Raw genomic sequence first — 25,198 nt, 5'->3', positions numbered from 1 at the left:
ATACAATGAAACAGTAAGAAATGGACTTGAACTGCAAAATTTGGGTGTGGATCCAGATTTCAAACACAGCCTCCATTCTGATCCAGGGTTTTGGTGTGGCCAGGGACCACACCACAAGCCAAGGACAATTGACACAATTTGGATTTTTAACTCCCATCCCCCCAAGTTTGGAGATATATCTGGCTAGCGGCGCTGTGGTTCTGTTAGTGGTTCTTGTGAGTGGGGGAGCATCTCTATAAAAAGATACACAAAGAGCAACTTCTAGCTGGCTCAGCTCATATGAAGCTGCTTTTTGAATCAGCTGATAGAGCCAGTGCCCGGAACAAAGCTCCCAGTTTGGGGCGCTGCTATGGTAATATGTGGGACTAAGAGAATGTGGGCACCAAAGGGGCATAGAGCTTGTTGGTTCAATTCACTCATCTGTCTAGCCACACCTGACTGGCACACAGCAAAATACAGTTTACTCAGCTATAGTATTCTTCAGCTACCGAGATGTTGGTTACGAGAGAGATTCCTTCGGCTTGCTACGAGGCTTTATAAAGTATATGGGAAACAAAACAGACCTTTTTTTTAAGTTTCATTAGGTCTCCCGTAGAGCTGGCTGGAGGATGATGATTCTGTTTGGCAAAGGATTTTGAGATTTTGAGATGTCTTTTGATTCGCAACGAAACAGGAACATTTCAAAAGCCCCCCTCCGCAAAATGTTTCACTTCAACTGAAATGTTTTGTGTTGGGTTTGATGTTTGATACTGTGCCCGTTGTGTTTGGGTTGGTAGGATTTCAGGGAGGTGTTTAAATAAAAATGCTGTCTTCATCAAAATCATTATAATATTTAGTTTATATTAGGGTTGTTTGTCCTTAATAAAACCTGAATTGTGGGTTTATGCTGATCTGATGCTAGGGGAGACACAGAACCCTGAACTTAGGTTTTTCCAGGTAAATAAAGGTGGGACAGATTTTCAAATATATTTTTTAAATTTACATATATTTACATTTCTCCACACCCTCTGTAGCACACTGGCTAAATACTGTGTCCCTCTCTAGTGGCTGATCTGCATAAAAGATAAAATCCTACTACCGCTGGCCTCTAATGGAGTTACTCCTTTACCTTAGGTGGCAGAGGCTTGTGTTTTTGTGATAAAGGTCTTGGATTCTAGCATGGGTGGCGAGTGAAGCTTCCCCTTGGGGAGGCTAGCCCCCTGCCCCGCCTCTTCTGGGAGAGGCCATGCCCCCACTCACTGCTCTCAGCCCCCCCATGGCTTAGCCTCCCCTAGCCTCCATTATGGATTCTTGCTTCACTGACTACTCAGGATAGGAAGATCATTACAAAGATATTAATCACTGTCTGAATGCACCATGCCCTCCATTAATGGTTAGGCCATAGAGAAGGTAAAAACCTACAAATGTTGTCAGCTTATAACATTATTCCTTTAGCACAAGTGGTTGCAGCCTGTGCTTTGGTCCTGAAAATCCTGGATTCTATCTCTAAAATATTATTATAGGAAGTGATACTTATGGCAAGTATTTTGAAAGCCAATATCTATTAAATCCATGGATGATACAAAAAATGGTCTTCTAAGCCTTTTGATCCTTTTAACTTTTCACTTTATTAGTGTAATTACAAGCTGTTCTTTTCTTCTGTTGGCCATTACTCATTTTCTGTAATGTTCATATCATGTATGTGTGGTTTGCATGCTCCACGTGATTTATGATGTAGTTGATGACCTTTTTATCTTAATTTGCACCTGCTTTTTAAGGTTATACGTCATTCATTGTTTTCTAAAGTAGAACCAGAGAGAGCAAAATAAAACTACCCAGGCAAGGATGCCTTATAATGAAGGGAAAAGACTGGAACTGGTCCATCCTATGATGAATCATTTTGTACTTTAAACAAAGACTGTATCAGCCCCAGCATGCAATTGGCAGTACCCAGCATCCAGATAAGACCTTCTGAAGACCAACACACTTGAGCAGCCTGTGCATGGTATGAATCCAGGAAGACGCTCCACATTAATGTTCTTTCTTTAATTTATTTCTTCCTGACAGGTGCCAAATTCCCTATTAAATGGACGGCGCCAGAGGCAATTAACTTTGGGGTTTTCACAATCAAATCTGACGTCTGGTCATTTGGGATTCTTCTAACGGAAATTATAACCTACGGCAGGACCCCTTATCCAGGTACGGTCTCTTGAGAATACAGCCTTCGCTCCCATTTACTGTGGGGTGCATCATGATTCCTGCTGAAACTGCTGCTCCAAAAGTTAGGAGGACTATTGTTCAGGGGATCAGCCATGAGATATGGAGCCTTTTACCTCTCTAGTAGGTTACTCGCTTGACTCCTGCCGAGGCCCCGAGTCAGCAAAGCACTTCAGTAGGTGCTTAAATTTAAGTCCCCATGGATGGAACGACTCAGGTACTTGAGTGCTTTGCTGAATCAGAGCCACAAAGTCATCGCAAAGCGTAGGCTGTTTGGTGGCCTATGTGGAATGTGTTTGGTGGTTGCCATCCAGTTCCCACTGGGCAGCAGTCTATGGCACAAAACCAGCCAGCTTAGCCTAGGTGCGTCCTTGTTGGCAAACTCTGTAGGGAAGCTAAGGGCTGGGACTGGTCCAGGAGCACGGATGGCTGTCTGGCTCCAAGGGATGGTGCTGGAAGCTAAGTGCTGGGAATGGAGGGGGACAGCTGTCTGGCATTGCTCCAAGGGCAGGAACCTGGGTGGGGTTCTCTGTGACCATTCATTGCTCTGTTATGCCTCCAGGCAGAGTTCCTCTGGGTAGCTTCCTCTGCCTCCTTGGAGCAGTGGGCGCTGTCCAGGCTTCTCTGCTCTGCGTCCTCCTCTGGGGCCCTTGTTTTGACCCTTTAACCACCCTCCCCTTCCTGGTTTGATTATTTTGTTGATCCCGGGGTTCTTTTGACTCCGCCCCTCTGTTAAGGGGGAGGTCCTTATTGGTTTTATAGGCAGACCTCCCTCTGGGGCCTCGACCTGGCACACAGGGCTTAAACAGACTCGGGTAAGTCCAGGAGGAGGACGCTGGACAGAGATGCTCGACTCGAGCGAGAGTGAATCCAGCTAGCTCAGATACGGGAGCAGTGAAGTTCCAGCAGCATGGGCGGTACACGCCCGCCTGGAACCCTGGATAATTACTCCGGTGGCCAGCCCACCATTAAGCTCGTGGCATCACTGCTCCAAGACCCGAGCTAATGAGACTGAAGCTAGCTTGGGTGTGTCTAGAGGAGTGACAGTCACACCCGGTGATTGCAGTGTAGATGTACCCTGACGGTGAGTTTACTGGGGCAGCTCCTGTGCCTAATGCCATGTAGTCCTGATCTTGGCTGGGGCTTCTAGGAGCTACCACCATGTCAATAATAACAAGTAGCCGCTGAGCTCTAGCCTGGGGCGTGGGGCGTGGCCTCCGCAGCTGCCATGACGCTCTGCAGCTTTAAAGCTGTCCTCTCCTCTCCTGGCACATAGACGCCCATCCGTGGTGAACTCACGCTCAGGGTGGGGGGGTGTTTTGTTCTAGGCATGACCAACCCCGAGGTCATTCGGAACCTGGAGCGGGGCTATCGCATGCCGTGCCCAGACGGTTGCCCTGGAGAACTCTACACCATCATACTGAGGTGCTGGAGGGGCAAGCCAGAGGACAGGCCCACCTTTGAGTACCTGCAGTCCGTCCTCGAGGATTTTTACACGGCGACGGAAAAGCAGTACGAGCCAGAACCTCTGCCGTAGCCAGGAGCCTCGCCACCCCCCGTGGGACAGCGTTGCAGGAGACAGATGACGGCATGGAGTGCTGGCTGGGGGAGATCCTCCACTGAGCCCTCTTCCGTCACTTTGCTTGGGTATCCTGTGGACATCTAACACAGGACTTCCCCTCCCCCTTGTTTGGCGTATGCGGATCAGCTCTGGATTGTGCTAGGAAATTATGCATTTTGGAGGCTTCTGGGAGGGTGGGGGTGGGACTCTGCAAGCCTATGGAGATGCAAAGAGAAGCGTAATCAGAAGTTAGCAGAGCTCATTCACCCCTTGCATGGGAGTCCCAGCCCAGGGAGCCTGTATCCGCATCACAATCATTGGCGTCACAGTAGGGGCCAGTGGACTCCCTTGTGGGATAAGAGAAGCCAAGGGCTGACCAGCTCCTGGAGACTGACGTACTCCCTGCCCCTGGAGTTGGGTCCTTCCTGTCACGGGGTTGGCAGGGCATCAAGGGAGAAGCTGGCCCCGTCTCTGTCAGTGCTGCATTGGTTTTGCTGGGGTCTTTAATGTCCAGGACTGCCAGTCCATGCAGCACCTATTGCCGGCCAGCAAATAAAGAACTTTGTTATCCGAGCACTCTTCTGCCTTCATTATTAAACTCTCATTTGGCATCATGATAATCATGTGACACAAGAATGTAAGAACGGCCATATTGGCTCAGACCAGTGGTCCAGCTAGCCCAGTATCCTGTCGTCGACAGTGGCCAATGCCAGGTGCTGCAGAGGGAATGAACAGAACAGGGAATTATCATGTGATCCATCCCCTGTCATCCAGTCGCAGGTTCTGGCAGTCAGAAGTTCAGGGACACCCAGAGTATGGAGTTGCGTCCCTGATCATCTTGGCTAATAGCCACTGGTGGACCTATCCTCCAGGAACTTATCTAATTCTTTTTAAAAACCACTTACACTTTTGGCCTTCGCAACATCCCCTGGCAATGAGTTCTACAGGTTGACTGTGTGCTGTGTGAAGAAGTACTGCCTTCTGTTTGTTTTAAACCTGCTGCCTATTAATTTCATTGGGTGAGCCCTGGATTTTGTGTTATGTGAAGGGGTAAAAACACTTCCTTATTCACTTTCTCCACACCAGTCATGATTTTATAGACCTCTATCATATCTCCCCTTAGTTGTTTCTTTCCTAAACTGAACCGTCCCAGTCTTTTAAATCTCTCCTCATACGGAAGCTATTACATTTCCCTAATCATTTTTGTTTTCCTTCTCTGTACTTTTTCCAATTCTAATATATCTTTTTTTAAGACGGGGCAATCAGAACTGCACACAGTATTCAAGGTGTGGGCATACCATGGATTTATATAGAGGTATTATGATATTTTCTGTCCTATTTTCTATCCCTTCCCTAATGGTTCCCAACATTCTGTTCGCTTTTTTGCCTGCCGCTGCACATTGAGTGGATGTTTTCCGAGAACTATCCATGATGACTCCAAGATCTCTTTCTTGAGCGGTAACAACTAATTTAGATCCCATCCTTTTGTATATGTTGTTGGGATTATGTTTTCCGATGTGCATTACTTTGCACTTATCAGTGTTGAAGTTCATCTGCCATTTTGTTGTCTGGTCACCCAGTTTTGTGAGATCTCTTTGTAACTCTTCACAGTCAGCTTTGGACTTACCTATCTTGAGTAATATTTTCTCATCAAGAAATTTGCCACCTCACTGGTCATCCCCTTTTCCAGATCATTTATGAATATCCTGAATAGCACAGGTTCCAGCACAGATCCTTGGGGGACCCCAATATTTATCTCTCTCCATTGAGAAAACTGACTGTGTATTCCTACCCTTTGTTTCCCGTCTTTTAACCAGTTACTGATCCATGAGAGGACCTTCCCTCTTATCCCATGACTGCCTACTTTGCTTAAGAGTCTTTGGTGAGGGACCTTGTTAAAGGCTTTCTGAAAGTTCAAGAACACTATATTGACTGGATCTTCCTTGTTCACATGCTTGTTGACCCCCTCAAAGAATTGTAATAGATTGGTGAGGCATGATTTCCCTTTACAAAAGCCATGTTGACTCTTCCTCAACAAATCGTGTTCATCTCTGTGTCTGATTAATTTGTTCTTTAGTATAGTTTCAACCAGTTTGCTTGGTCCTGAAGTTAAGTTTGTCTGCCTGTAGTTGCTAGGATCACCTCTAGGACCTTTTAAAAAATATATAGGTGTTACATTAGCTACCCTCCAACCATCTGGTACAGAGGCTGATTTAAGCGATGGGTTACATACCACAGTTAGTAGTTCTGCAATTCCATATTTGACTATCACACTTATCCTTAGTTTCGCCACCTGTCAGAATAATGGGACTTACGTTCCTTCCACCCAGGAGTGCCGTGAGGAGTCTGTGCAGGACGGGTGCTGGGGACAAGGACTGTGCAAATCACTGATTTTTGGTTTCGAAGCCAAACCAAAAAAATCAAAGCTCATGTGTGTAAGTGTCCGCCAGCCCAGGTCCTACAATCACACCCCATTGTCGAACAGGTTGACATTTTTCAAAAAATTCAAAACTTTGACTTTTTCATGAAAAACTTTAAAAAGTTGTAAATTATTTGCAGCATTTTTTGACCAGCTCTGCCATCTTTGAAAGGAAAGGGCCCATTTTCATATGAGGTGCATGGGACTTCTGCTGGTGCCTAGGGCCAAATTTGACCCCTCAGGAAATGTGCCCTGCCCTGAAGAGCTCACAGTCTCAAAGGCAGGCCCAGGGAAGCCATGCCGTGGGTAGGAAGGAGGGTTTAGTGCATAAGGCATTAGACTGGGACTCAGCAGACATGGGGTCAGCTCCTGGCTCAGACACAGGCTTCCTGTGTGACCCTGGGCAGGTCACTTTATCTACACTGTGCCTCAGTTCCCCATCTACAAAATGGGGATGATACTAATTCATGAATGACTGTGATGTACTGAGATAATAGGAACTTAAGAATGGCCATACTGGGTCAAACCAAAGGCCCATCTAGCCCAGTATCCTATCTTCCAACAGTGGCCAGTGCCAGGTACTTCAAAAAGAATGAACAGAACAGGTAATCATCAAGTGATCCATTCCCTGTTGCCCAGTCTATGGTGATGAGGCTCATGTAAGATCATAGGTAGGGCCCTCAACAATACTGAGAAAGGAATAATAAAGCTAAGAATTAACGTTTTATTCTTTCTCTTCAAGAGTGGGCTGACCCTCTGTGATCCTTTGGGCTCTGTCTGCTTTGCATATTATCTGCTTGATGGTTTCCAGATCATAGACTTTAAGGCCAGAAAGGATCGCCAGATCACCTCGTATGACCACCTATGCTTAGCATGAACGTATTCACCCTGGATTCCCAATTAGGCAGATGATTCCACATGGCGAGGTGACTCTGCAAACAGAAAGGCACTGCAAATAAATAAATAAAGCGCCCCCAAGCACCACTGCTGGGAGTGCAGTGATGAGCTCATCTCATCAGGAATTCAGAATATGCTAAGGCGATTCCAACAGCTCTGCAAATAAAGACACAAACCTCCATCTAAGATCTGGAAGGCTGAGGGCAAATCACTGTTTTAATTCTCCTGGTTTGGGTTTATGCCCTTGTTCAATGCAAACTACTCCATCGCTGTCATTATTATTACTAGTTTTGGTTTGATGCGAAACCAAAAAGTTTTGAATTTTTTGGAGACCAAAAAAGTTGGGGAGAAATTGTTGGGGTGTCGAATGAAATATTTTGTTTAGTGTTCAAGTGTTTTTGCCTTTCAAAAAAATTGAAGTAAATTTTGAAACAAAAAGTCATTTCCAGTCGAACAGCCCAAATGTTTTGTTTTGAAAACGTCAAAACAAAACCTTTGTACTTGTTTGGAATTTTCTGTTTGTTTGGGAATTTGACACAAGTTCTCAAAATGTTTCGGTCGACATGAACCTGGAGGTTTGGAGAAACAAGTTTCATCCAAAGACACTCACCCAGGCCCACGCTAGGGGTGATGCAGTCACTTGCTGGAGGATTCTCTGCACCTTGATGTCTTTAAACCACGATTTGAGGACTTCAATAGCTCAGACATAGGTTAGGGGGTTGTTACAGGAGTGGGTGGGTGAGATTCTGTGGCCTGCGTTGTGCAGAAGGTCAGACTAGATGATTATAATGGTCCCTTCTGACCTTAAAGTCTATGATTCTATGATGTGTGCTGATAATCCAGTAGAGGGCGCCCTTCCCTTTGTCTGCTTCAAATGTCTAATAAACCAAGATCTTGACCACTTATTTTAACTGAATGTCCCATGATAGTTTGGCATTTTGTGCCCAGGCCAAATTTTCAGATGGGTCAGCATATTCTGCCTTCTTAAATATTCCCCTGAAGTTTCAATCTTCTTTACTTTGTCTCTACCACTTAATTCAAGTTAGCATCCCGATTCAGCAAAGCATATATGTGCATGCTTAACTTTAAGCAAATGCTTAAGTGCTTTTCTAAACTGTGGCCCTACATTGTTGAGTGGGAGTGTTGCATGCTGTTAAATGGCTGTCACGTTCCGCCCCAGAGGTAGCTGCATTGTAGCAGTAGCTGGTGAGCGGAGCAATTCTTGTGAGCAGACACCGTGGTTTGTAAAGAGCTGTGGCATGAAAGAAGCACACGGGCTGTGGAGATGATGTAAATGGTCGTTATTAAGTTGGCCAAGGAGTATTCTAAAGCAGACAGATATTCAAACACAGGCTGTGCCAAAGACGCTGTTCCTCCGTGTTCCCACCAGGTGTCTCTCCCTCCTCACAAATCCCAGGCTGAGTGGCCACCCCTGGAAACAAAGCCAGTCCTAGAGGCAGCGTGTGGAGTGCAGTGGTACCCTGGCAAAGGGCATTCCATCCTTACTTTCTCTGAACGGCTTGCAGCTCCAGTTTGCTGAGTTTACACCGCAAGAGATTCCCCAGCTGCGATTGCTGTGCCCCACCTGGCATCTGCAAATCAAGCCGTTTTCTTTCTGCCTTCAGTGTACACCATCGGCCCTGAGAACAGTCCTGCAGTGTTGTGGGGGATGCATAAGGTTGATCTCCCAAAGCTGCGGTAGCCCTGCAGCGCAGAGAGGGTTAAAAACAATACTTTTGCTGTTAACCTAAGCAGTGACTCACAGACACAGGGGAAGCACCGGGCAAGAAAACAGCCACCGTAAGGGGTTCACATTTAAGGAGACTCATAGTGTTAAAAAACATTGCAGATGTTCTATTCAGGGAGGCGCTGGCTTGGCAAGGCTGAACGCTTTGTGTGCCTGGTCCCCCCCAGCCCAGGCAGCAAAAAAAAGAAAAGAAAGAGGGAAAAAAAACCTCCCTGGGTTTCAAGGAGCCCAAAGGAAAAATGTGTCCTTAAAAAATCCTGATGTCTGTGCTTCTGGTTCAAAATGATCCCACCGCTCTGCCACCATGTCAAGGCCGATTCCCCACGCTGGCACTTCGAGTGCAGAAGCTGGGGGCCCGCAAGGATTCTAAAAATGAATACTGGCCACTCCAGGCTGGTATTAAACTCCCAAGGTTACAGCTGACCTTGGCTTGGTAAACGTTGCCACCACCCAAGTGAAAAACTGCCTCTTGCAAATCCTGGAAAAACTTGCTTGGGAAGTTTTCCCTGAGGCCCTTCGCCTTTTCCACCCCTCCCTCAGGGAAGCCGAGAATCAAAAGGGAAACCCAGCTGTTGCCACCAACTAATTGAAAAACCTGTGCACAGACCTTTAAAGACACAAAAAGGTAACTTTTATTAAAGAAAAGGAAACACATCTGGAAAATCAGGCTATTGCTAGATGTTACAAAGCAACTGAAAAGGGGTTAAACACCAGGAATGGCTCCCTGGAGCCCAGCTTAACGTTACAAAAGAAAATAAAAATGCCTGAGCTTAGCACAGAGGAAATCTACAAGCCAAAATAAAGAAATAAACCTGATCGCATCTATCTAAACATTCCCAATGAATCCTTCTAGGGATGGAAGATGATTTTTCATACCTGGTCCAAACTTTACACAGCATTCCTGCTGCCCCTGTCTTTTCAGCCAAGAGAGAACAACAGAGAGACAAAGGGAAAGCTTTTTTCCCATTTTAAAAAGTTCTAGCCTTCCCATTGGCTCTTTTGTCAGGTGCCCACTCCCTTTCCTTTACCTGGGGGGGACTTTTTTTTAACCCTTTACAAGTAAAGCAAGCAGAGAACAGACACCAACAGGGACTTTATCGCTAACTGGCTGGGTGGGTGTCCATAAAAGGGAGTTACTCTCCCCCCCCCTTCACTTATCACAGGGTTGTTTGAGGGAAGTTTGCATTGGTACTAGGGCTAGATAATACACTTGCGTTGGAGATAGAGAATACACTTCAGCCCCTGGAGCTGTCCACCCCGCAAGGAAAACCCACTTAATAATTACTTAGCTTGTCAGATCCACTTAATTCGACTATAAACTCTTTGTGGCAGCGACTGACTTTTTGTTCTGTGTTTGTACAGTGCCTAGCACAACAGGGTTCTGGTCCGTGACGGGGGCTCCTAAGGTATTTCAGCAATACACATAATAAATCATGAAAAAAAGCTAGCACGTGAAGCCTTGATTCAGAAGTTCAATGTGAGGACGGTCAGAAGACGTGAGATCCTGGAGCTGATTCTCTGTTTTAATTTGGACAAGGTAATCATTGTGCAAGGAAAACAGCTGCAAAGAATGACCAGTGTCCAACATAACGGGCCATCAGTACCTTCCCTGCTATTCGTTTAGTCCCCTAGGTGGCGCTGGTTTGCCTTCCATGAGCTACTGCCATGGCAGTGGTCCAAATGACCTATGCAATACAGGACGTCTCTGAGCTTGATCTACTGTTTCTGAAGCTACTGAACACGGACTAAAAATAAATTCTTGCCCCTCTAAGGGGTTAAGCCCTTCTCTCTCCCCCTCTCCCCCCCGCAGTTCTCACAGGCCAAACTGAGGCAGGGACGTGGTAAAAATAAAAGCCAGAATCTAATATTCAGAGTCGTCCTATTTTGTTTTATAGTCTCAGAGTTCAGACCCAAACAAAGGAAGCTGCAGTAGAAAGGAAGGATGATCCAGTGGTTAGGACACTAGCCTAGGACTTGGGGGCATGTGCTCTGGCTTTGCCACAGGCTTCCTGTGTGACCTTGGGCAAGTCATTTAGGACCAGATCCTCAAAGGCAGTTAGGTGCCTAACTCTCACTGGTTTCAGTGGGATCTGGGTCTTAGTCTCCCTGTGCCTCAGTCATTGTGAACACACGCTAAATAGGAGTCAACAGTGTAACGCTGTTGCGAAAAAAGCAAACATCATTCTGGGATGTATTAGCAGGAGTGTTGTAAACAAGACACGAGAAGTCATTCTTCCACTTTACTCCGCGCTGATTAGGCCTCAGCTGGAGTATTGTGTCCAGTTCTGGGTGCCACATTTCAGGAAAGAGGTGAACAAATTGGAGAAAGTCGAGAGAAGAGCAACAAAAACGATTAAAGATCTAGAAAACATGACCTATGAGGGAAGATTGAAAAAATTGGGTTTGTTTAGTCTGGAGAAGAGGAGACTGGGGGGAGGGGGACATGAGAACAGTTTTCAAGTACATAAAAGGTTCTTACAAGGAGGAGCAAGGAAAATTGTTCTTCTTACCCTCTGAGGACAGGACAAGATGCAATGGGCTTAAATTGCAGTAAGTGAGGTGTAGGTTGGACATTAGGAAAAACTTCCTAACTGTCAGGGTGGTTAAGCCCTGGAATAAATTGCCTGGGGAGGTTGTGGAATCTCCGTCATTGGAGATGTTTAAGAGCAGGTTAGACAAACACCTGTCAGGGACGGTCTAGATAATACTTAGTCCTGCCATGAGTGCAGGGGACTGGACTAGATGACCTCTCGAAGTCCCTTCCAGCCCTCTGATTCTATACAGCACACAGAGACATCTAGTGGCTGGATATTGTACTACACATAAATATACCTAGCAGAGCTGCTCATCATGACGCATTCATTGCACACATTTTGCGTATTATTGAACAGAAACATGTGACTCATTTGTGCTGAAACAAACAGGAGTCAAATGTTGTAGCTAGACATAGGAAGGTGCTGGATAATGTTATGATCAATAAGAACATTTCTAGAGCTGGATGAATGCAATAAAAAGGAGTTGTGAGTGTCCTTCGGACTATACTACACCATCAATTTCCTGCATTGGTATTTGCAGCCTTTTTATTTCCTTTACATAAACGCTTGTGTGAACTGATTGTTTGCTCCCTGAGGGGTTCGTGGAAAATGAGCATGTCACAAGCACGCATCTGACTGCATAGCACACCAGTTTCCACACTGGGAAACCCAAACTAGGTGAAGTCGGAAAAGCTCCCATTGGCTAATGGTGTGCGATTGGACTTTGGAAATGACAGTCGGATCAGCTTGAAATCTCTATGTGGGTTTGAGCGTTGGGGGTCACCCACTCAAGGAACATAAACAATGTCATGTGCCACAGGCCAGGCCTAGCCTAGAAGCGCTCTACCTATGTCGCTATACTGATATGCTGTACTCGCAACATACTGCTTGTATGGATGCAGCTACAACAGCAATTTGTCTATTGGTGTAAACACCAAGCACCTGGTCCTGCTCATACTAAGACTGGCGATAGCCAGGGCCGGCTCCAGGGTTTTGGCCGCCTCAAGCAGCCAAAAAAAAAAAAAGCCGCGATCGCGATTGCAATCTGCGGCGGCAATTCGGCGGGAGGTCCTTTGCTCCCAGCGGGAGTGAGGGACCGTCCGCCGAATTGCCGTCGAATACCTGGACGTGCCGCCCCTCTCCGGAGCGGCCGCCCCAAGCACCTGCTTGGTGCCTGGAGCCGGCCCTGGTGATAGCAGAGCATGCAGGCGATAGTCCAGTGTTTGGCTCTATTTCATACAATTCACACTCAAGTCCTTCCACCCCACCCCATCCCTGGTCCCAGTGCTTAAAGAAATTCCCTCTGCTCAATGCTGGGCCATCAACAGATTCGATGGAATTTCAGACTTTCACCTTGGGAAAAGGTGCCCACTAAATGCCCCCGGTGGCAGGGCTCGGGCTGTCAGCTTAAATATATCAATAAAACATTGATACCTATCTATACTGTGGCTAGGGAAACTATAGTTCAGCATTTCATTTTCATCGCAGAAAAATGGGATTGTTCTGGTTTTTTTATTGGAGAATTTTGGAGTTTTTATCACGGAAAATTAGGATCCCTGGTCATGACGCTCCCTGTTGGCCTGGAAACCCAGGAGTCTATGACTTCTAACCTGCAGCAAGAGTTTTCTCTGGCAGAGAGCCCGTTCCCCATCCTCCTGCAACTAGACTCACCCCTGCCTAGTGACCTTTGACTTGGAGGATCTCAGCGGCATTAATGCTTCCTGAGGCGCCCTGGTGAATCTGAAAGACGACCTGAAACTGCAGAAGGTTTTGTAACTGAATCTTTGGGGGCACATTAGACCAAATTCTGCCCTGGTTGACTTGGACACAAAGTCCCCTAAAGTCAACAGCATCTGTGCTTTCTTACACCAGAGCAGAATTTGGCCCACAAGGGTTCATAGGCTAGCATCAGAGGCTATCAAGCAGCACAGCTCCATGGATGGCCATGTACATATCGACAAAACTCTGTTGTAGTCTATGACACTATGTTGATTGACACCAGCACAGGGTCTATAGATATGTCCCTATGCCGGTCTATATCTTCTTCATCAAGTTGCATTCAATCATTGTGCCCTTCACGTTGCACGCTAGGTGGTCCTCAGCCCCACCGCATGGCCGCTTCCCTCTGATAACTCAGGGGTCTTAAAGGTCAGCTTCAGGTCAGCAGCTGAGCATGTATCAACCAGCCTAGACACGCTCCACTCCAGGAGTAGCTATGTTTAAGGGTAGTTACTCTCTGATCTTCAATAACCTGGCAGTGGCGTGTAAACACTGGGCTTGAAGTGATAGTGTCGTCAGTGCATAGTTCATGACCCCCCTTTAGCATGCCCACGATATTAGATCCTAAGAAGAACCCGCAAGGTGGAGCCGCGGACAAAGCTTTCCAGAGTTACCTATTGATCTGTGGCACTGATCTGTCGCCTTGGAGGTTAAAACCGGGTTGTCAGGACAGTCTGAAATAATTTAAAATACCCTGGGTGCGTTCATCCGTGCACCCGCACGTGCCTGGGACAAGAGATTCCAATTGCACATTTTATACACACAGATGAAAAATAACTCCCTTAAAAAGAACAGGACAACGGCAAAGCCGAGTGCTTCAAGACAGTCTTCAATTGCATGATCACACCTGATCCCAGATGTTCCCTCGGCTGACCCCTGTCCTGGTGGGTGCTCAGTGAATGAGGCAGTTGTTCAAAATTTGTTTTCCTGGTGGCTCAGGGAGTAGAACGCTGCTTCCTTCACTGCCCGGCGCCTCAGGGCCCTGGTCCCAAGCCCATTTGAATCAATGGGAAGCTGCCCAGGACTACATTGAGCTTTGGAATAAGCGCTGAAGAAGGCAGGGCTCTGTTCACCTTTGTCCTCCCGCCCTCTCTCTGTGGGCTGCCTGTCACTGGTCCCTCAGTCTGTCCTGTCAGCCCTTGATCTAAGACTGCAAGCTCCTCACAGAAAGATCTCCCACATTACGCTCACCTGCAGAGTGAGGTGCACACCAGCGGCACCACACCATCTAAGAAAATAACAAGCTGTCTCCTAGTCCCAATCCCGGTTCCCCGGACGTGAGTGAAGGAAACAAAAACCACGCTGGGTGCTATTTGAATGCTCAGGACACCGAACCATTATTGTGTGCTGCCCGCCGCACAGTCTCTCTTTGATGCAATAACTCCAGGCCTGATTCTCAGCACTGCTGACCATCCATTGGCGCAGTGAGGAGCAACAGGTGACAAATGCTACAGTCTTAGCTGCACCTGGTGGTGATTAGGCACGAGAGAGGCCATGTGGTTAGTGGATAAAGCGTTTGAGTGGGACTCAGGTAACCTGGGCTCTCTTCCAAACTCTGCTTTAGGCCCTAGGACAAGTCACTTTGCCTCCTGTTACACAGCAGGTACTATATCTGACCAGTGTCTAGCTCACTAGGGCGCTGATTTTGCTTAGGACATTTAAGTGCTACTGCAATACTGTCGAGAACACAAGGCTCCTGGGTGGAGGCTAATGGCCTGAGGATTCTCCTGTCCCGTCCGCTGGTGTGATCCCATCTCTGGAATCCCTCCTAGTTTACACAACGTGAGTGCAGAATCAGGCCCTAGACGGGGCGTTCGACTCTCCTGGTGCTTTGGTTCAAAAGCTGGTTAGCTTTCACCTGGGAAGAGACTGGAAAATGAATGTAGAAGAAATCCGAGGGATCTTCCCCTAGCCAATGTGCAAGGTGAAGGTCATGGGATGGAGCCATCTGTGCATGGCGTTACCGAAGTATTCTCCCATCCGATCCCTCCCTCCTCCCCCTCCTGCTCTTGGAACACTCCTGTGCGCCTCTGACACAAAACAAGCTGACTCCATCCAAAATATTTTTTTTAAAGTTCCCCAGAGCTCAAGGTAACAGCGGAGAGCAGCTGTGCTGGGTTCCCGTCTCCGCCCTCCCCTCCCCTCTGGCGAGAATGTTCTGTACCCGGCCAGCAGTAATGCCAGGAGGGATACAACCTGCGTCAGACAGCACCAGCTGAGGGGCCTTGACTTCTGCAGGGGAGTGAGAAGGACAGGCAGGGGCTGTGCGTTAAAATTAATATACGAGTCTCAAACAACAACACTTAGTCACAAAACGCTCTGACCTGATTCTCCACTTGCTAACTACAGCTATGTGCTGCTGTAACTCATAGGAACCTAGCAATTGCTGTTCTGGTTTGGGTCTGGCATGTTGTCTCCAGAAGTAACTTGCACCAGCTGCTTCAGAGAAAGGTTCCAGACTCCCTCTAATGGGAAGTTCTGGAATAAATGCTCCTGGGAATGTTTCTTCCTGACCACCATTAGTTAGAGGTTGGAGCATGCCTTGGAGTATGAGGGTTTATATCCCTTCCAAAGCTCTGGCCTATTATTTTTAATCCTTACTATTATCACTCTGGATATTCTTATTCATGGGTGCTGACTCTGTGGGTGCTCCAGGGCTGGAGCACCCATGGGGAAAAATTGGTAATTGGTGGGTGCTCTGCACCCACCAGCAGCTCCCCACCCCGTCCCCCTGTCCCAGCTCAGCTCCACTCTGCCTCTGCCTCTGCCTCCTCCCCTGAGTGCGCCACATCCCCGCTTTCCCCCCTACCTCCCAGCGCTTGCCGCTGCGAAACAGCTGTTTTGCGGTGGCAAGCACTGGGAGGGAGAGGGGAGGAGGGGGAACGTGGCGCGCTCCAGGAAGAGGCAGGGTCGGGGCGGGGATTTGGGGAAGGAGTTCAATAGGGGCAGGGAGGGGGCGGAGTTGGGGTGGGGACTTTGGGGAAAGGGTTAGAATGGGGGCGGGGCAGGGGCGGAGTTGGGGGCCCGGCCGGGGGCAAGCACCCACCGGCGCCAGGAAAAGTTGGTGCCTATGTTCTTATTATCCATATAAAGGTCCAGTCTTTTTTTTAAACCCTCTAAGATCCCGATTCCCATGATATCTTGCGGCAATGAGTTCCATTGGCTAATAGTGCAGGGTGTGAAAAAGTATTTCCTTTTACTTACTCCCACAGGAATTTCATTGACCTGAACTGGTTCTGATTTACAATGGAGTACAGGAGAGTAGGACCAGGCCTGTCCTTTCCATTGTCAGTCCATGAATGTAACACAGAGTTGTTCTCTCCTGCATTGTAAGATAATGAAAAGAAAACACAAATATTTCTGCCTGAAGGCCCATTCCTCTGAACTGCTGAGAGCTCTCTGACATGCAGAGCCCTCCACTGCTATTAAAGTCATCTGGGGCCTTGCCTTAAAGAGTCACAACCGCACAGAAATCCCAGGGAGGTACTCCTAAAATGGCTGCCATTCGAGGAGGCTGCCTGGACCATATGCTCCCCACTGCAGTCTCTGGGAGCTGTAGGTGCTCAACACTTCTGAAAACTCATGCCCAAGATGTCCCAGGTTGGGAACTCCAAAACAGGGGCCCCTTTCTGAAAATTTGGCTGCAGTGTGACTTGGCTTAGGTGACATGGGGAACTAGTGTTAGAAGCAGCCAAGGGTCTCAAAGGGTTGTTTCTCAAAGGAGCAGAACTCCACTTTAACTGGTGTACACCATCCACGGGATGGTCACCGTTCACGCCTTTCACTGTCCGCAGCCCAAATGCCTGGAGCGCGTCTATACTGGTACTTTCACCAGCAGAGCTGCACAGAACCATGCTGGGAGAACGTGTGTCTTTGGCTCCCTCTACTGGCTGGTCCCAGCAGATTAACTCTGCTGCAACGGCCAAGTAGGGGATTTAGGTCTTTGGCTCAAGTGCCGTAAAGATTCATGCTTTCACCGCAGAGAGTTCCAGGTTCAACCCCTATTGTTGGTCAAGTGGGGTAGGCGATATTAGCAGTGGTGGGAAATTCATCAGAAAAAAAGGCTAGTGTAGCGGCAGCCAAGTGGCTGTAATCTGAAGATGAGGAGCGGTGTCCACATCACAAATTAGATGCCATCGCCCTTTGGCACTGAATCCATCCATTCTCCTCTTCTTGACCACACATATTGGAGTGCATCTATTCCCATCACATCCTTGGGAGGCAAGGAAGTTCTTCCTACCCCATTGTAGGGATAGGAAACGGAGGCACAGAGAGATGAAGAGACTTGCCCAGGTCACAGAGAGAGTCTGTGGCAAAAGCAAAGGACCAAATCTATATTTCCAGACTCCCAAGCCAGGATAGCCACAATACCCATCTTTTCCTTCCACGGCACCATCCCCAGCAATCTGAGAGGTCAAGGACTGACCAGGCATGGAAATAGAACTACCTTCTCCCTGCTAGGGCTGGCCTCTCTGGCTCACTTTTCTGGTAGGTCCGTGTGTTGGACCTGTCCCATGTATAGAGGACTGAAGTCCCTAGACTGGCCAGTCTGCCACCTTTAACCAGCACTTGAAAAGAAAGGGCAGGGGCAGGAAGGGAACAATGTTTATCCCATGACTTCTAAGGGACTCCACCACATTCCCCCCTGAAGACAGAGTTTGCTGGGTAAAAAAGTGATCTGTAACATGTGCCAGATGGTAATCAATCACCTCTATCGAGGCCCATGCTCCATGCAGCCATCGACAGAGGAGCTTTCTCAGCCCTTGAACTCCAAGCAGGTGGTGGTGTCCGAAGAGCACTTTGCAGCCAGGGTTCCCTGCAGATCCTCAGCCCCAATGGCTCTGGTTTCTCCACCAAAACACCAGCTCGGCAGGGCCACCCACAAAGGACAGAGCAGATGAGGTGCCATGAGCTTCCCCCCACTTTGCACAGCTCCCACGGTCCTCACACTTCTTGTCCACGACACAGACTATCACGGCCAGACAGCTTGTGTCTGCCAGCATGTGACCGAACACTGGGTTTGGCCAGTTATCAGCTGCCCCACCTGCACGTGACTGTTACATGCCACCCGTTCCATCTTTTGTGGGTTCTCCCATTTGCATAGGGATGATCCCATGTCCTGAAAGCCATTAAAGGAGTCCCAAATAAATCTCCTGGATTGACAGGGCCTGGAGGCAGCCTCGTCTAGTGAACAGGGTTTAATTTGTTATTTATACTGATCTTGGGCAAGTCGCTTCATCACTTTGTGTCTCGTAGGGACAACAGTAATGTTGGCTCAGAGGGATATTGGAAGAAGTCAAGGGAAAGGCAAGGGGAGGACGTAACTACTGTTCTTTCAGTGAAAAATGAAGCAAGGCAAAGGAGCGGAGATGGAAATTTTGATTTGGGGGATTTCTTTTTCATTTGTTTTCCAACAGCAAAATGGAAAGAAAATACTTTGGTTTGTTGGATGGATCCCAGACATTTCATTTTGAGTCATCCAGCTGCATTGTCCTCTTGGAGTGCTTTGCCTCATGGAGCCATGGGAAGACAAAGTGACTTGCCCATTGCCACATAGCAAAGTCAGTAGCAAAGCAGAGACTTGAAACCAGGTCTTCCACATCTTCCAGGGCTAGTGCCCAAACCACTGGCCCATCCTTCTGCTCTTCCACTTTGTCTTCAAAGCAAAGGAAAAAATATGACTCCTGACTCCCTGGCCATCTCCCCACCCCATCTATTGGACCATGGTGTCCCACACTTAACTTATGTCTTTGAAAAATAAACGGAGCACGATATAACAAGAAAAGATGTTAACATATAGAGCAGCAATTCCTAGATTGTGCTTTACAGAGGAGCTTGGGACTTGTCTGTGGAGAGCTGGCTGGTCACATGATAGTGGCTCGTCCCTTTTCTTTCCAGCTGTAAAGCTAAAAATACATCCGTTCTTTCCCAAAGTTCCGGCTCCACATACATAAGGATGATCGCATTTTCAAAATAAAAACCTGGGACTTTTGTGGCAACATTTTTTAGGGATTCAAAATAGTCCGCAAATGGAAAAAGGACCCTTTTTCTTGTGCTTGCTGGTCTCAGTACTGCCAGCTCTTGATTTTACAGCCCTGCTGGCAGATTTCTCGGGGCAGAGGATTTCTTCCAGTACCATAACATCTGAATGAGTTTTCTCGTCGATCAAATGTCATTAACGTTCACTTTGAGCAAAAGAACAGCTTTGCTCGTGTCTGCTGTGATCTGTATCTGAACAGTTCCTAGCACAGCTGACTCCTGGCCCAGGAGTGGGACTTCTAGGGTCTATGCAAATACAAATAATACACTCACATGATTTTTTCTTTTCGCTCTGAATGCAGTTCTGCAGGACACATGCAACGTCTGCTTGATGAGGCAATATGTCCCGAACAGACAGATTGCTTTCGCTTTGTTTTGTTTTTTGATTGATGCAATGAAAAAAACAGGACGTTTCAGATGTCCTGAGAAGTTCCTGGGACATCACAGGAAAAAACAACACACTGTCCAGGTGAAGATAGGCCATATGATCACTTATATGTGCCACATAGCCAATCCCAAGCTTTCAAAAGGCTCCCTCCTCTCCCCCCCCCACCAAAAATTACGATTGTCTTTAAAAATTAGGATATTTTAAAAGGAAATATTTTGGGGTTCTGTTTATTTTCCTTCTGCAATTTGAGCATTGAGAATTCATGTCTCCTCCACAACCACGGAGGAGTGAAAACTTTTATTTCATGATGAAATCTGAGACTTTTGAGCAATCACATCAGTCCAGGAGTTGGGGCTTCAACAACAGCACCCCCAAACTGTGAGATGAAATCATGAGAGTCGGCAGCCGAGCACCTGCTCAGGTTGCCACTGGCATGTTAGTTAATTGTAAGTTGGAGAGGGTACCGTCCATTTGTGAATGCAAACAGAGGTGGGGTCACAAGACCATGTCTCCACGAAGATTCTGATTCATAGAATCATAGAAGATAAGGGTTGGAAGAGACCTCAGGAGGTCATCTAGTCCAATCCCCTGCTCAAAGCAGAACCAACACCAACTAAATCATCCCAGCCAGGGCTTTGTCAAGCCGGGCCTTAAAAACCTCTAAGGATGGAGATTCCACCACGTCCCTAGGTAATGCATTCCAGTGCTTCACCACCTCCTAGTGAAATAGTGTTTCCTAATATCCAACCTAGACCGTCCCCCCTGCAACTTGAGACCATTGCTCCTTGTTCTGTCATACCCCTGTTCATCTCAAAGAGCAGACTATTTGACCTCTTAAAGCCTCTTAAATTCCTATGATGAGTAGCACCTTACTCTACAAGTGGGCCCAATGGAACCATTTCCGTAGTAATGTACCATTTAACTCACCCGTTCCCTGTCCTTTCCCAACTGTACCTTGCAGTGACCAGTAGCTCTGGCCCTACTGACCTCGGGTGCCTCTGATGGGGACCCTGTTTGGACCTCGTTTTCAACTGAGTTTGGTTCCAGAGGGTTAAAGAAGTTCTTGGCTCCCATTATATCCTTGCAGACTAATTTACATTACAGTCCACAGTCAGTCACAGGAAGAGCACTGAACGCTGGAGTAACTGAACAAAATTATATTGGCAAAAATGCAGAGGGGCTGCCAAGGAACAGGCTGGGGGTATCTGAGTCAGAGAAGGGGAAGTCAGATGAAAGCAGGCTCTATGCTAAGGATGGGTTATCTAGTTTGGATACATTATCCTTACCCTTGCGTTCCCTGTGATCCTCTGTCCATTTTTAGATCTGGGACCTTTTATTAGATTCTCACATATTTAAGGTTGTTTTATATTTACCCCAAACACCACGAGGAAAACGATCGCAGGGAATGTACAGCCCTGCCAGAACCCGGAGGCGCATGAAATGATAACGACGACGTTTAGCCCTGACGTAGCACTTCAGATCAATGAGCCTCACGAAACCCCTGTGCAGTAGCTGAGTAGCTCTCCCACCATTTTACAGATGAATCCACCGGGACTTGCCAAAGGCCACAAAGAGCCGGGGCTACCGCTGGGCTTAACGGCCCGGCCCCTGGCTCCCAGTACTGTGCTTAGACCGCTAGGTATCATTGCCTCCTCGTCCAACTCGTTCCCCTGGCATTTCAAGCCTGGTTACTCAAGTGAGGATGCCATTGAAATCATCGCACCCAGCCGGTTTCTCAAAGGGGCTTAAAGATGCAGCTAGGGGCTTGGAAAAATGGCTGAGCGGGTTAGGCACCCAACTTCCAGTGAAATCAGTGGGATTTAGGTGCTTTTGAAAATCCTACTAGGCATTTCCCCCTGGAAATCTGGCACAGAGTAGGAAGGGGAGGAATACTGGCAGGGTTAGAATCATAGAATATCAGGGTTGGAAGGGACCTCAGGAGGTTCTAGTCCAACCCCCTGCTCAAAGCAGAACCAATCCCCAGACAGGTTTTTGTCCCGGATCCCTAAATGGCCCCTTTAAGGAATGAACTCACAACCCTGGGTTTAGCAGGCCAATGCTCAAACCACTGAGCTATCCCTCCCCCCTAGTCTGGTGGAGGTCATTAAAAAGTGCCCTTTTCCTTTGGTAAATCCTCACCTGCTGTGACCGTGGCACTAATAGATTATGGCTCATTGCCTACCTAATGGCTCTGCAGCTCATTTAGTGCAATATAATTACACTTGCTGGTGGCCTCCACTATCTGCAACCTAACGGGGGGATCTGTATTCCCAGCAGCACCATGAGGCTAGAAATACTGGTTATCGATGGCAAAGGGAGTAACAGTAGCCTAGAGTTAAGGTTGCCTGATGCTTCCCATTCTAAGACCTTGGCTTCAGTTGCTTTGCCAGCCGTGAACATTTTGGGCTCTTCCATGTCGGGTGCGTGCCTCAGGCTGAATTTTTCTGGGAAATTTTCCATTAAAATGGTTCAGCCATTTCCAGCCTGCGGGTGAAGGAAAAACACATTGTTCTTCACACGTTAAAAAAAAAAATAAAACCTGCCATTGTTTCATTGAGGAGCTCTAGTCCCGCCGTGTTTTGGAGCCAGGCCTTGAATTTTGGCTGTGGGGTCGCTTGGGTGCCAGGGATGTGCCTTTTGTTGTTCACCGATTGGGTGTTCCTCATTTTCTGGGTACCCAAGCTGAGCCCCTGAGGTCGGATTTGCAGAAGGACTGAGCGGTCTCAGCTGTAGCTGACGTCAATGGGAGTGTGATTAAGTGCAGTGGCTTGGCAGAATTTGATTTTTTTATATAATTTCAATGGCTAATCTGTGTTTATTTTTAAGCATTTTGTTTCTATTTTTATTTAAATGTTCACAGTTGCGGGACATTAGGGCCCAGACCATAATAATTTAATGCTAGTAAATGTTGAGATTCAAAACGTTAAAGTTTTATAAACCATTAAAAACCAAAATGTCGACAGCCCACGTCAAAACGTACAAATTAAATATCCTTCAATCAAACGCTAATAAGTTCTCAACCAGCATTTTTCTTACTTTATCTCTCTGCAATTTTCAATTATTGCCGACAGAAATATGTTTTTGTCGGTCTGTGTGTGAACTGTGAAATTGACATTCAGCAACATTTACCGATAAAAAACTAGACTTCCAAGTGTATGTATAATGCTAGGCAGTTTGAAAAATCAGCTCCTAGGCTGACCAGACGGGGCCCCAAACTTGGGAGACACTTGACAATTTTGGCTTTAAACTCGGTGCCTCAGTTCCCTGTCCGTAAAATGGAGATAATAAAACCAACTCACCTCACCTCACAGTGCTGTTGTGAAGATAAAGTCACTAATATCTGTAAAGAATTGAAATACTGCCATAAAAGCACCATCAAAAAGCTGATGAGGAAATGAATAATTAGTCAGCGCAGGGTTTGAATGGTGTGCAGTATATAATGTATGGGCCACATCTAGAATATCAGGGTTGAAAGGGACCTCAGGAGGTCATCTAGTCCAACCCCCTGCTTAAAGGGGGACCAATCTGCAGACAGATTTTTGCCCCAGATCCCTAAATAGTGCCCTCAAGGATTGAATTCACAACCCTGGGTTTAAGCAGGCCAATGCGCAAACCACTGAGCTATCCCTCCCCCAAATGCTGGTGATAAAGAGGAATATTGAACAGATACTCATTCATGGAATGAGACAAGGGACCTGTGAAAAAAATAGGATTTGCTCATGTAATTAAAGACTGTATCGTAATGCATACACACAAGGGGGTTGGATTAAGGTGGCATAGACCATCTTAATGCTGCTCTTTCTTAACTTTGGGGGGCTTGATTTTGCAACCTTCATTTTCTTTTAACATAATTCTTCTCACGAAATAATATTTATCCTGAGAGGCACCATGGCTCAATGATTGCTGAGGTCCCAGTCAGGAATCAGGCCCTCTGTGCTAGATAGTGACCAAACAAAGAACCGCAACGCAGTCCCTGCCCCTGAGAGCTCACAATCTATTTAGACACTATGATACCAGTGAATAAACAGACTAAGGGGGAGGAAAAGGCAGCAGCAGTCCTGCCAGCCCCAGAGTTTTCAACAGTCCTAAATGAGGCTCCAAAAAACCATGAGCCTTGTAAAAATCATGAGATTTATTTTTAAAATAATACATTTTGGGATCTTTATACTTGCCGTCTAGTGTTTGAGCCTTTAGGGTCCATATTTTCAGGGTCTTCTCTGCAAGATCTGGAAACTTATTTCTTCTTGAGGTTTTTGTGTGATGATCACATGACTCCAGAAGCCATGCAGAAAAACACCAAATAGTGCGAGAGTCAATAAAATGGTGAGAGTTGGCACTACTGTACCAGTGGCGATAGCAGGTGTGTTTACATATGTTCGTGATCAAAATGTGCTCAGTCGTCACCATTGTTCATGCACCCTGAGGCATTTCTACAGCTGGATGGAAACTGGATTTTTTTGGTCTGGTGGGAAATGCCGGAAGTTTTGGGGGGGGAAAAACAGACTTTCAGAACAGACCGATTGGACAAAAAAACCAGAAAACAAAAACCAACGCCAGCTTTCCCTCAAAATGAAATTAAACACAAACAAACCCCAAACCCAACACTTTTGTTTCCAGTCATTTGAAACATTTCATTGCAATAAAATGGGAATGTTTCATGCAGGTTTTGACTTTTACAAATGGTGTATTGTAAAAGGTAAAAGCTGTAACAGGGAGTTGTTTCAAAACGGAAAATCAAAATGATTTTTTCCATTTCCCTTCCCCCCCCTCCCCATGGACTTTCATCAAAATCAACATGTTTATGAAGTGTTTTTGTTTCAATGAGTTGGAATTTTCCATTGGAAAAACGTTCTGTGTGAAAATGTCTGTAATTTGTACATATACAGTAGTAATCTATCCCCTATTTATACTGCAGACTAGTATTTGTGCAATGAGTGATCTGATGTATCCATGCACCCACAGAAGTTAAATCACAATCATAACTCAAGAACTAGGAGTCAACAAATGAAATTAATAGGTTTAAAACACACACCGCACAGTCAACCTGTGGAACTCCTTGCCAGAGGATGTTGTGAAGGCCAAGACTATAACAGGGTTCAAAAAAGAACTAGATAAATTCATCGAGGATAGGTCCATCAATGGCTATTAGCCAGGATGGGCGGGAATGGTATCCCTAGCCTCTGTTTGCCAGAAGCTGAGAAAGGGCAACAGGGGACGGATCACTTGATGATTACCTGTTCTGTTCGTTCCCTCTGGGGCACCTGGCATTGGCCACTGTCAGAAGACAGGATACTGGGCTAGATGGACCTTTGGTCTGACCCTGTATGGCTGCTCTTATGTTCTATGTGTGTCTCACTTGTAGGAGAAACTTAACTTACTGAGTCCAATTTTTTGGGGATAAGGGAATTTAATTTCTGTGCGTGATTAAACCCCACTCCCATTGTCACAGACTGATATCACTGGGGTGCCATTGTCTGCCAAACCTGTTCATTTCTCAATCCTATCAAAGTCACTTTCCAGATGTCATAATAGCATGACAGCAAGTAAAACAAACTGTGAACTGATGTATGAACATCCTTCTAGTATCAGGAAGCAGTGGGGGTTTTTCTTTAATTTGATGCAGCTGCCATATGTCATA

At 46.7% G+C, this 25,198-nt stretch overlaps 1 protein-coding gene across 1 annotated transcript in view; it reads left to right on the top strand.

Annotated features, from left to right (window-relative positions):
• Positions 1–4,330, top strand: part of BLK (BLK proto-oncogene, Src family tyrosine kinase) — a 72,734-nt gene extending 68,404 nt beyond the window's left edge. The window contains exons 12-13 of the mRNA XM_054023039.1: positions 2,047–2,178; positions 3,525–4,330. Of these exons, the coding sequence (XP_053879014.1) occupies positions 2,047–2,178; positions 3,525–3,733 (341 nt within the window). The 3' untranslated portion in view covers positions 3,734–4,330. The remainder of the gene's footprint in view (positions 1–2,046; positions 2,179–3,524) is intronic.
• Positions 4,331–25,198: the final 20,868 nt, after the last annotated feature.

This window comes from Malaclemys terrapin, chromosome 3 (assembly GCF_027887155.1).
Source record: "Malaclemys terrapin pileata isolate rMalTer1 chromosome 3, rMalTer1.hap1, whole genome shotgun sequence".
NCBI lineage: Eukaryota > Metazoa > Chordata > Testudines > Emydidae > Malaclemys > Malaclemys terrapin.
Note: the sequence above shows the minus strand (reverse complement) of the source record. Positions and strands in the feature narration are given on the sequence as shown.